We start from the raw sequence: 12,406 nt of genomic DNA, 5'->3' as shown, positions 1-12,406 counted from the left end.
AGGCACGGATAAAACTCTTACAAAAACGGTTATTTATATTTCACAAGTCAATTGTAAATGTTTTATTTAAAAATATATCCCATACAAGCTTCACGTGTTAGGTTTATTTCAAGTCACAGTGCCTGTGTCACTTGCCTCACCATGCATCTCTACCATGTAGATCTCACGTTACCACATGACAAGAAAGTGAGCCAATACAATAAGATAATAGGCTTTCGTTATAGTATATTGTTGAAACTTGTGTTCTTGCTATTTTTCTTAATCTGTCACTATAACTAATTTATAAGTTAAACTTTCAAAACACAATACATTAGAGTGTAGTGCCTCTTAATGCTCCAGCCATCCTTGGGGGTTTACAATGTATCCACAATGCAGCAAAGGAGCTAGCCTTTCTTTGTGGTGCTAAATAGAACTCAAACTGGAGCATCATGAAACTAGTGTTACAGTCCTATTTTGCATTGCACTGTGCAAATTCTCCTTGCATCCATGGCTCAGCCAATGATCTGAGTAGGATAGAGATACTTAGCGAGCTGAGTTAGGAGAAGATAGATTCTCCAGTGACTTTTCCTCATACAGTACGTATTCTTGAGTGTTTTTCTCCAACCTCCACCCTTCTCCCCTTCATTCCATACATGTATCAGTGTTATGTCTCTCCAACTCATCTTCATAGTCTTCTCCATCCCTTCTCACGGGTATTTTACTAAATAAAGTTCTGCGCATTTAAATCTCATCTTGGCAATTTTTGTTGTGTCCTAAAAGCTACTGTAATATTTAACATGGGATGACACACACAAGAGCCATAAACAACTCAGCAAAAAAGAAATTAAATGAAGTGTAAGTGATAAAATTTCCCATACTTTAATGTTACTAGCTAAAAGTTTATGAACCCGTATATATGGTTAAAGTATACATTTGAATGACACTTTAGGCATATTGTAATGAGTAACAAAACCAAATTTCCTTGTTGGAGTAACATTCTAATGGCCTGCAAAATATTTGTTTTGAGAACTCTTATGTGCTTTATTTTAATAAGGATACAACAGCCAAAGTCATTGACTTTAAGGAATGGTTTCTTTGAGTATGCTGATGAGCTTTGCATCCCACTGCCATCCAAAGCCCAAAGGATGACTTAAATGAAACCTTTCAGAACACTGCATGTGTATGCAATCCCCTCTCCCCTGTGGAACACTGTTGTACACACAAGTGTTTTGTGATCTACATACCTAAAAGGTGAGGTATTAGTGGACGGTTGGTAAATGATGAACTAAAATAGATGTATCTGTCACACCCAGCCTGCATTCTTGGATTTTAAGACTTTCCCAACAGATCATTGAAGAGACCCATATAAAATAATGCAGTGTGAGGCTGTCTTAGCTTTACCAAGAATGAGATATCAAACAATTCTCACTAGAGCAAAGTTCAAGTATTCAACAAGAGCTTAATAATTATGTAGAGAGTGATCTATGACCAAGTGTTCCAAGGAGGCACATAGGGAGTCCCTAAGTATTGGGAAGACTCTTTGTAGCTATAGAAGAAGAGTTAATTAGGGCTTGGGAGATGGCACCACGTGTTAAGCTTTTGTTAAGAAATCATAAGGAGCTGAGTTCTGATCTCCAGACCTGTGTCAAGCTGGGCACAGAGATGGAAGATTATAGGACAGCTACTTAGGCATATACAGATTACTCTTACAGCTCTTTTCTCAAAGAACAAGGTGAAGGCAGACATTTGAGATTGCTCTCTGACCACTGCATACTTACATACATATGAACATATACATATGCATAGCTGGAAGCACTGTGTGTGGTGTGTGTATGTGTGTGTGTGTGTGTGTGTGTGTGTGTGTGTGTGTGTGTGTGTGTGAAGATGGCTCTTATTTAGGCTCTTATTTACTGGTAATGGTTCCCACTGTAATATTCACAATATTCACAACCCATGCGTGACATTCCTATGTGAAGCCATCTTGACTGACTCACAGAAGCACACAGTTGGCAGGTTCTTGCAGACTCCTTCAATTATAAGGCCTGTAAGTCACAGAAAAATAAACCAAACTATTAGCAAATTCATTTCAACTCAAGTTGACTTTGTTGGGAAACTGAGATAGTTCAAAAAAATGAAGAGAATGGCAAATAAAAGTGAATATAGTCATATAGGACCCAGGCTGACTACATTGGAATAGCAAACACTGTTTTCTTATGAATGGAGGATGCTAAAACTAAGGCGCAGATAACACAAACCCAAGGAATTAAATTGGTTTTTATCAGAAAGGAGTTTGCAAGAGAAGAAAAAGTCATTGTTAAAATAGTTGAACGGAATTATATTATAGTCAACTGTGACTTCCAAATTGCTTTATGTAAATCCTCTTCTAAAACTCTCTTCAGTGCCCTTGTTATGCACACAATTCCATTTAAATTCCTACTCTAAAAGGCCTTCCTCATCATCTTTACCACTGCATATGTCATCAAATGAGATGAATGCCGCATCCTAAATCTGTCTGGCAGAATCCTGGTCATGGACATATGTGTCCCTGATGCTTCGGCCTAGATGAAAGGCACAGGTCATATGGCTTACTAAGCAATATTTTCATTCAAGGATTCCAATGGTCTTATGTTAGCATTCAATTATCTTGCACAGTTTGTGCATATATTGAGAGCAAGATTTAAAACAGTCTTTAGAGAAAAAACTATTTATATATGCATACATAAATAGAAACACACAACACAACACACACATGGTGTCTAACAAATGTTTGAATGAGAATTAATGAGGTTATATAATAACATCAGAAAGAAACCTCAAATGATTGTGAAATGGTCTTTATACACCAAAGTGAGACAACCTAATGATGTGTTTGAGTGAAACTTAACTTTTGAAGAGGGTGGATTTGGCAGAAGGAAGATAAGAAAGTGTTTTATACTCACAAGATACTGTGGTGAGACATGTAAATCCATGAGCAGAGCCAGAGGAATCGAACATTGTTTTCCATGAAAGGGGAAGACATGAGTGATGAGACAGCTTAGAGAAGCCACAGGTTTAGAAGAGGTTGGCAGTATTGTTCTCTAAACCACCTAGCCTTAGCCTGTGTCAATGGCACTTTACTGTGCCTTGTTCTCTTCTTTCAAAAGTTCAGATTGAATGCAGAACAAACTACATATCCTATGGGAAGAAGTGTATAGAGAGAAGTACAATTCTGCTAAAATTAAATCTTACGACAAAACACCCATATAGTAATGCCTAGTGAAAATTTGAAGCAAAGTGTCTATAGTTTCACATTTAAAATTTCCTAGGAAGGATAAAGGCTCTCTTCATAGTCCTTCTAGAACCTGGCTAAAAAGAAAGAAAAACAAACCCAGCAAATACAAAAGCAAATAATGTATTGCAGAATCCAATCCATGTTCAGTTTAACCAGGCTGCATCTTCAGTACATTCCCAAAGGTAGGCATTTTAACTGGCTAACTTTAAAATCCACAAAAGCACTATATGAGGCAAAATATGTTCTTCAAAGGAAAGTGTGGAACTTTAAGGAAAGTTCCATTATCCACAATTATGACAATTTTCCATTAACCTTGCCATCAGTTGCTTTCATGAGAAAGAAACTTAGTAAAAGTTTTTTTTTTTCCATTACAAAGTAGGTTCACCCACTAGCTAACCCAGATCAAAATTGTACACGTCAATTTACATTATTAAAAAGTCTATTTGAATCTCACCTTATCCACTCTCCCAAAATGATTAACTAATTAACAAGTGTGAAATCATAGCCTGAAATGGAAAAGAGGTGAAGATGTAATTATATTGGAAATTGATTCGTCTGCTTTATAGTCAACTAGCCTAAATTTGGAATGAAGTATTTAAAAAAAAATGCATTGAACCTTAGCCAAGAAAAGCAAGTAGCCTAACTGCAGATCTTTATCTTCCTTTCTTTTTCTCCTAATCCAACCTTCCAGTCTCATCCTCAGCTCTGTAGCAGACCATTGGCTGTGGCCTCCCTTTCTTCCCTAATTCCAGAGGATCACAAAGATCTTCTCTCCAAACTTCTCCTAATTTATTCCATTATCCCAGCCCACAACTCCAGCAGGCATTCTGTAGAAGCATACAGGAAATGTGGGTTCTTCCAGCCCATGAAGAAGGCAGCCTAACTCCACATTTTCACCTCTTATGTCTCTTCTCCAAATCTCCTTAGCCTCATCCCCAAGTTTATAGTAGACCACTGGCTGCTACTCACCCCTGCCCTGCCCCACCACCAGTGGATCATATAGATCTTCACTCCAAATTCTCCTCTCAACTCCCTGCCTACAAATTGCTTTATGGGAGCCCCCAAATACAACAGGCATTCCCTAGAAACCTAAGGACACTCCTAGAAAGCAGATAACCTCATTCTTGAGGTAATTCTCTCCTTCTTCTCAAAAATAATTCGCCCAGTTTCACCTCCAATTCAGTTGCAAACCACCTGCTGTGACCCCACCTCTGTTTCCCCATCTCCAGTGAACCATGCAAAACTTCTCCTCTAACCTTCCTTCCCAGCCAAAATGATTTTCCAGTCCCCGACTACAGCAGGTGTTCCCTAGAAACATCCCAGTCAGAGAAGAAAGTAAACCAGCAAAACAGGTAGGCAAATCTGACCTTTACTCTCTCCTCTCTCTGCCACATCAAATTCTGCAGGCTCATTTTCTGTTTTTTCTTGCTGTGACCTTTCCTTGTTCTCTTTCTCCATTCCAGGAGATTAAGCAGGTCTTGGTAGAAGACTGCTTTTCTCCCTCCTATGGACTCACTCATAATCCTCAGACCATTCCCATTCTTAAGTAGCTGTGCCTAATACCTAGGAATATATTTTATTGGGAATTCCCTGTGGCCACACCTAGCAGGATCCCAGAAAATTTACCTAAAGTAATTGCATCTTCCTAAGAACCAAAGAGGGTAAGAAACCATGAGACCAAGAAACAAAACACACAAACAATAAAGACACAAGAGCGGGTATCAGTATCTAGAAATACAATCTTTCTAAACCAAGATACCTGATATCACTGTAAAAACACAATCAAGAACAGCCAGGATAATCCATTAGATTTCAGGAATCCTACCACAGAAGTCCCTGAGAAGTGCAAAATACCCAAAGCACAACGCAAATACCTTAAAATAGCCTCTATGTATATGAAAGATTTTCTTGAATAGGAAATTAAGAAATCCCTTATAGAAATGTATAAAAATGCAAACAAATAGTGTAAGGAAATAAATATAAACAGTCCAGACCTGAAATTGGAAGTAAAATAAAATAAAGTAAAATAATAAACAAACAAACAAAACCTTAGGGAAAATTGGAATTAGGAAAATTCAGGAACTCAAATAGAGGCAAGCCTAACCAAGAGAATATAAGTGATTAAACAAAACAAAACAAACAAACAAACAAACAAAAAACAGAATTTCAGGCATTAAAGATATCATTTAAAACATTAAGTGTGGACACTTCGCCCCTTCGTAGAATTGGGAACAAAACACCCATGGAAGGAGTTACAGAGACAAAGTTTGGAGGTGAGACAAAAGGATGGACCATCTAGAGACTTCTGCACCCGGGAATTCATCCCATAATCACCCTCCAAACGCAGACACCATTGCATACGCCAGCAAGATTTTGCTGAAAGGACCCTGGTATAGCTGTCTCTTGTGAGGCTATGCCAGGGCCTGGCAAACACAGAAGTGGATGTTCACAGTCAGCTATTGGATGGAACACAGGGCCCCCAATGGAGGAGCTAGAGAAAGTACCCAAGGAGCTAAAGGGGTCTGTTCCTATAGGTGGAACAACAATATGAACTAACCAGTACCCCCAGAGCTCATGTCTCTAGCTGCATATGTAGTAGAAGATGGCCTAGTCGGCCATCATTGGGAAGAGAGGCCCCTTGGTCTTACAAACTTTATATGACCCAGGACAGGGGAACACCAGGGCCAAGAAGTGGGAGTGGTTGGGTAGGAGAGTGGTGGGGGAGGAGTGTATGGAGGACTTTCAGGATAGCATTTAAAATGTAAATGAAGAAAATACCTAATAAAAATTTGGAAAAAAATCAGAAAAAAAAACATTGTTATACTGGAACATGGAAGTGTTAAATAAATAAGTAAGTAAAAATCCTGGCACAAAACATCTAGGAAGTCTTGGATACTACCAAAACAAAAAACAAAAAACAAAACAACAACAAAAAAACCCCTAAGACTAATAGGAATATAGAACAGAGAAGAAACCCAAGTCAAAGGCATAGAAAATATTTTCAACAAAATCTCATAGCTTTCCTAACCTAAAGAAGGAAATGTGCATCAAAGTACAATAACCATGCAGAATATACCAATAGGATATAGGAATTAAAAAAATATCCTCAGCAAATAGTAATCCAAATACAAGGCATAAAGAACAAAGAAAAAATATTAAATGCTACAAGAGTATTAAAATAATCAAGTAATATATGAAGGCAGAAGAACTATTAGAGTAACACTTAAATTACAATAAATGGAGAAAATAAGACATTCTGTAATAAAACCACATTTAAGCAATACCTATCTACAAATAATAGCCCTACAGAACATTCTAGAAAAAAAATCCTCAAGTAAAGACAAGGAATAATCTTGGAACAAAAAAACAAACATGGGACACACACACACACACACACACACACACACACACACACACACACATACATAGTCACACACACTCACATATTCACACACACATACTTGCAGAACAACATGACAGGAATCAACACCAATCATTTGTGATTGATATATCTCATTATCTGTGGTCTCAATTGGACAGTAGAAAGACACAGCCTAAGAGAATGGATATAAAAACAGGATCCTTCTTTCTGCTGCATCCAAGAAATACACTTTAACATCAAAGATAGACATCACCTCAGTGTAAAAGGATGGAAAGATATTACCAGAAAATAGACATAAGGAGCAAGTTTGTATATCAATTTTAAAATCTGACAAAATTGACTACAAACCGAAATTCATCAGAAGAGATAGGAAAAGATACTACATACTCACTAAAGGAAAATCGACCCAATGGACATTTTAGGTCTTAACGTCTGTGCACCAAAGACAAGGGTATCCAAGTTTATAAAATAAGTGTTTAAATCAACTCTTGCCAATAAAACAGTCACACAAATAAAACTAAGCTAAGAAATGCTAGAGCTAACTGATGTTATAGACCAAATGTACCTAATAGATATTTACAGAACAATTTATCCAAACACAAAAATGTACCTTCTCAGAAGTTCATAGAGCATTCTCTAAAACTCACTACATTCTTGGAGACAAAGTTTCAACAGGTACAAGAAATTTTAAACAACCTGTCAGACAGATTAAACTGGAGATCAATAAAAACAATAGAAAATAAAATATAAACAATAGAATGCTTACAAACCCATGGAAACTAAGCCACTCACTATCTAATGAAACTTGGTAAAATAGAAGTTAAGAAGGAAAATAATGCATTTTAGATTTTAATGAAACTGAATACACAACATATCAAATTTAAAAGACACAATGAAAGATGTTCTAAGAGGCAACATTATAGCCCTTAGTGCCTACATAAAATTTTTAAGAGATCTCATATTAGAAACTTAACAGCATGACCAAGAGCTCTAGAAAAAAAGAAACATCATACCCCCAAAGAATGAATATGTGTGTGTGTGTGTGTGTGTGTGTGTGTGTGTGTGTGTGTGTGTGTATTCTTGATATATATCGAAAAACAAACTCAGGGATGAAACTAATAAAATAGCAACAACAAAAGCAAGCAAGCAAATAAACTATAAAGAACCAAGGAAAGAAAAAAGTGGTCCTTTGTGAAAATAAATAAGATTTTTTAAATTAATTTTCATCAATCTTACTGATTTTCTTAAAGTCAGAGAATATTCAAATTTACAAAAATTAAAGATGAAAACTTTGGAAATAAAAGCAACATCAAGGAAATTCAGAGAAAAATGGCATTCTTTAGAAACCAGTACTCTACAAAATTAGAAAATCTAAAAGAAAGGAAATTTCTTTGATACATAGCACTTGACAAAGTTAAATAAAAATCTAAAAAGCAATTTAAACAGACTTATAAACTTTAGTGAAATAGAAGCAGTAATTGAAACGACCAATGTAAAAAATATTCATGGCTAGATGGTTTTACCGTAGAATTCTACTAGACTTTCAGAGAAGAATTAATGCCAATGCTCCTTAAATCATTCCACAAGATAAAAACAGAAGGAATATTGTCCAATTTTTTTCCATTTTTATTAGGTATTTAGCTCATTTACATTTCAAATGCTATACCAAAAGTCCCCCATAGCCACCCACCCCCACTCCCCTACCCACCCACTCCCCTTTTTTGGCCCTGGCGTTCCCCTGTACTGGGGCATATAAAGTTTGCGTGTCCAATGGGCCTCTCTTTCCAGTGATGGCCGCCTAGGCCATCTTTTGATACATATGCAGCTAGAGTCAAGAGCTCTGGGGTACTGGTTAGTTCATAATGTTGTTCCACCTATAGGGTTGCAGATCCCTTGAGCTTCTTGGGTACTTTCTCTAGCTCCTTCATTGGGGACCATGTGATCCATCCAATAGCCGACTGTGAGCATCCACTTCTATGTTTGCTAGGCCCAGGCATATTCTGACAAGAGACAGCTATATCAGGGTCCTTTCAGCATAATCTTGCTAGTGTATGCAATGGTGTCAGCATTTGGAAGCTGATTATGGGATGGATCCCCGGATATGGCAGTCTCTACATGGTCCATCTTTTTATCTCAGCTCCAAACTTTGTATAAGGACAATGTTACCCATATACCCAAACCACATAAAGATCCAACATAAAGAATTACAAATTTTTCTTATGAACACAGATACAAAAATTCTCAATAAAATTCTTGCAAATCAAATCCAAGAATGTATTAAAAGATCATTCACCATGATTAACTAGGTTTCATGCCAGAGATACAGAAGTGGTTCAATACACAAGAATTGACATATGTCATCCATCATATAAAGAAACCGAAACACAGAAACTACATGACCCTTACTTAAAATGCAGAAAGGCCTTTGACAAAATCCAATATCCCTTCATGGGGAAAGTCCTTGAGAGATTAGAGATGCAAGGGATACACCCCAACTTAATAAAGGCAGTCTATAAGAAACCCATAGCCAATATCAATGTAAGTGGAGAGAAATTCAAGGAAATTCTACTAAAAACCAGGAACAAGGTAAAATTTGTTCACTCTCCACATACCTATTAAATACAGTATTTGAAGTCTTAGCTGGGAAACAAGGTAACAGAAGGAGAACAAGGGGATATATATTGGAAATAAAGAAGTCAAATTATCTTTATTTGCAGACCATCTTTGAGACTGCCATATCCAGAGATCCATCCCATAATTAGCCTCCAAACGATGACACCATTGCATACACTAGCAAGATTTTGCTGAAAGGAACCTGATATAGCTGTCTCTTGTGAGACTAGGCCAGGGCCTAGCAAACACATAAGTGGATGCTCACAGTCAGCTATTGGATGGAGCACAGCGCCCCCAATGGAGAAGCTAGAGAAAGTACCCAAGGAGCTAAAGAGATCTGCAACCCTGTAGGTGCAACAACATTATGAACTAACCAGTACCCCGGAGCTCTGGACTCTAGCTGCATATGTATCAAAAGATGGCCTAGTCGGCCATCACTGGGAAGAGAGACCCATTGGACACATAAACTCTATATGCCCCAGTACAGGGGAATGCCAGGGCCAAAAAATGGGAATGGGTGGGTTGGGAAGTGGGGGGGGGAGGGTATGGGGGACTTTTGGGATAGCATTCTAAATGTAATTGAGGAAAATAAGTAATAATAAAAAATAAAAAAAATAATGGTATATATATATATATATATATATATATATATATATATATATATATATATATATCACCACAAATTCTATCAGGGGATTCCTGTAACTCATAAACACTTCCAGTCAAGTAGTTAGGTACAAAATTAACTCATAAATATCAGTTACCTTCCTATATACAATGGCAAATGGACTGAGAAGTAAATCAGAGAAAATATAGTGTTCATAATAGTCTCAAATAATATAAAATACCTTGGTATCCTAGCAAGTTAAATAATTGGAAGTTAAAAATGTTAAGACACTGAAGAAAAAATTGATCATGATATCATAAGATGGAAAGTTCTCCTATGCTCATGTATCACTAATAATTAATACAGTAAATTGGGCCATCTTACCAACAGCAATCTACAGATGCAGTGTGGTCCCTGTCAAAATTCCAACAGTTTTTCCAATGTCTTGAAAGGAAATTTTCACTCCATAGGGAAAAACAAAGAAAATCAAAACAAAAGATGTAGGATGTCTACTACAATCCTGAATAATAAGAGAACTCCTGGAGTTATCAGCATTCCTGACCTCCAATTGTACTTTGGAGCAATAATGATATAAACAGCATGGTTTTGTCATAAATAAACAGACATGAATCAATAGAATCGAACTGGAGATGAGGAAATAAATCCATTCACATATGGACTCCTTGTCTTTTATATTAAAAAGTCAGAAATATACACTGTAAAAAAAAGCCAGCATCTTCAACAAATAATTTTGGACAAATTGTATAGTTACATGTAGGAGAATCAGAATAGACTCACACTTATCGCCCTGCATAAAACTAAACTCCAAATGAACTGAAAAGCTCAACATGAGAACAGATAGACTGAATCTGATAGAAGAGAAAATGAGAGTAGTCTTGAATGCACTGGCACAGAAAAAGACTTTCTGAACAGAACAACCTTAGCACAGGTACTGAAATCAACAAGTTACTGGCATTTTGGAGATTTCTGTCTCAAAGTGTCATATCAGGACTTTAAAAAATATTTCTTGTAGCATGTGTGTGTGTGTGTGTGTGTGTGTGTGTGTGTGTGTGTGTGACCCTATAAGCCTTTTGGCATATGTGATGACTTCTGCTTTAGTGTTTTTTATGGTATTCCCAATTGTTCAACTGAGTACATGTATACATCTATTTCATGTTCCTTTTCTCAGACCCTTTTCCGTCTGTGTGTTATTTCCTTTTTCAATGTATTAGTATTGGTGTTTTTAATTTTATACACTGTTTTATTATCTCTCAGAAGCCTTTTGTTTTCTAGTGAGACAGAAGTGGGGTGGATCCAGATGGAAGGAGAGGTGGGGAGGAACTGGGAGGAGAAGAGGGAGGGAAAACTGTAATCAGGATATATTATGTGAGGGAAAAAAAGCTATTTTCAAAAATAGGGAGAAAATGCATTGAAGCAATTTGAATATCTAAAATAATGTACATGGTTAAAATGATCAGTTTAGCTATAATTAAAGGAGTTTTATTTAACATCATAAATGCACTCATTAGTTTATGTTTGCAAATATCTTAATTTATGTTTTCTGTTTAGCAAACAGAGCTCACAGAGCATGGCATCCAATAGAGATTAAATGAGAACTCAGGGAGGGAGAAAGGCATATTCACTGGTGTATAACTTTCAAGATTTAGCTTCAGTCCTCAACTTACACCTGCAAGTGAGTATGTGTCTGAGCACACAGGAACACATGTTAACTGGGCAGAGAGCAGATCCAGCCAATAAGTGGAAACATTGGGATAGACTCCCCCTGTGGACCACCATGCATCAATTGTAGCCTTTAATAAAGTCATTCCTGATCATGTTTAGAATGAGTCAGTTTTATGAGTTTTAGTAAAATAAAATAAACAACTAAAATCACCAAACCAGCTTATAATTAAACAAATAGTACAATAAATAATTTTGGTTTTCAGGCTATACAGAGCCTCCTAGATGAGTTTAGATTGAGTTTGTTTAAATCATTATTTCTCTTTAGTTAAGGCATGAGTACATATTAAGAGAACAGTATTGTAGAATAAATAAAGATCAACCAAATACAAACTTGAAAGCAGAGCAACAGTAGAATAGTAGACTGTACTGTTGTTCATGATTATATCAGAGACTTTCTTATAATATAAAATAAAAAATGAATGATAGTAAAATTAATTGGTTTAAAGTTTTAAAAGAATGAAGCATATTTATTTTCAAAATGGTATCCCAAAATAAATTATGAAAGTAAATGAGACATTCCTTATTATAGCCCAAAGAAACTTACATAGGCTCTAAAATATTACTTAAGATATTCATAGAATCTTCAGGGTTTTTTATTTTATTTATTTATTTATTTATTTATTTATTCATTTATTTATTTTTATTTTACTTATGGCTTTCTCAATGTTATTCTCCAGTTCTTTTGGTTTGTAGGTGATCCTAATTTGTCCGATTTGGCAAATACAGGCATAACTTCATCTCAATTAAGATAAAACAGGGCAATTTAGAAAGAAAAAATAAAGGTTTATGGATACGATATGAAGCCGGTCTC

General features: G+C 36.2%; 1 protein-coding gene across 2 annotated transcripts in view; it reads right to left on the bottom strand.

The window, feature by feature from the left end:
- Dpyd (dihydropyrimidine dehydrogenase) overlaps positions 1–12,406 on the bottom strand; it is an 870,816-nt gene that overhangs the window by 413,602 nt on the left and 444,808 nt on the right. Inside the window, exon 14 of one of the 2 annotated variants that reach the window (XM_011240318.2) lies at positions 39–2,021. The exons of the other annotated variant lie outside the window; for it this stretch is intronic. Coding sequence (XP_011238620.1) covers positions 2,013–2,021 — 9 coding nt within the window. The 3' untranslated portion in view covers positions 39–2,012. Of the gene's footprint in view, positions 1–38; positions 2,022–12,406 lie in introns of those variants that run through there. 2 annotated transcript variants of the gene reach the window in all.

The sequence above is a fragment of the Mus musculus genome, chromosome 3 (assembly GCF_000001635.26).
Source record: "Mus musculus strain C57BL/6J chromosome 3, GRCm38.p6 C57BL/6J".
NCBI classification, from domain to species: Eukaryota; Metazoa; Chordata; class Mammalia; order Rodentia; family Muridae; genus Mus; species Mus musculus.
Note: the sequence above shows the minus strand (reverse complement) of the source record. Positions and strands in the feature narration are given on the sequence as shown.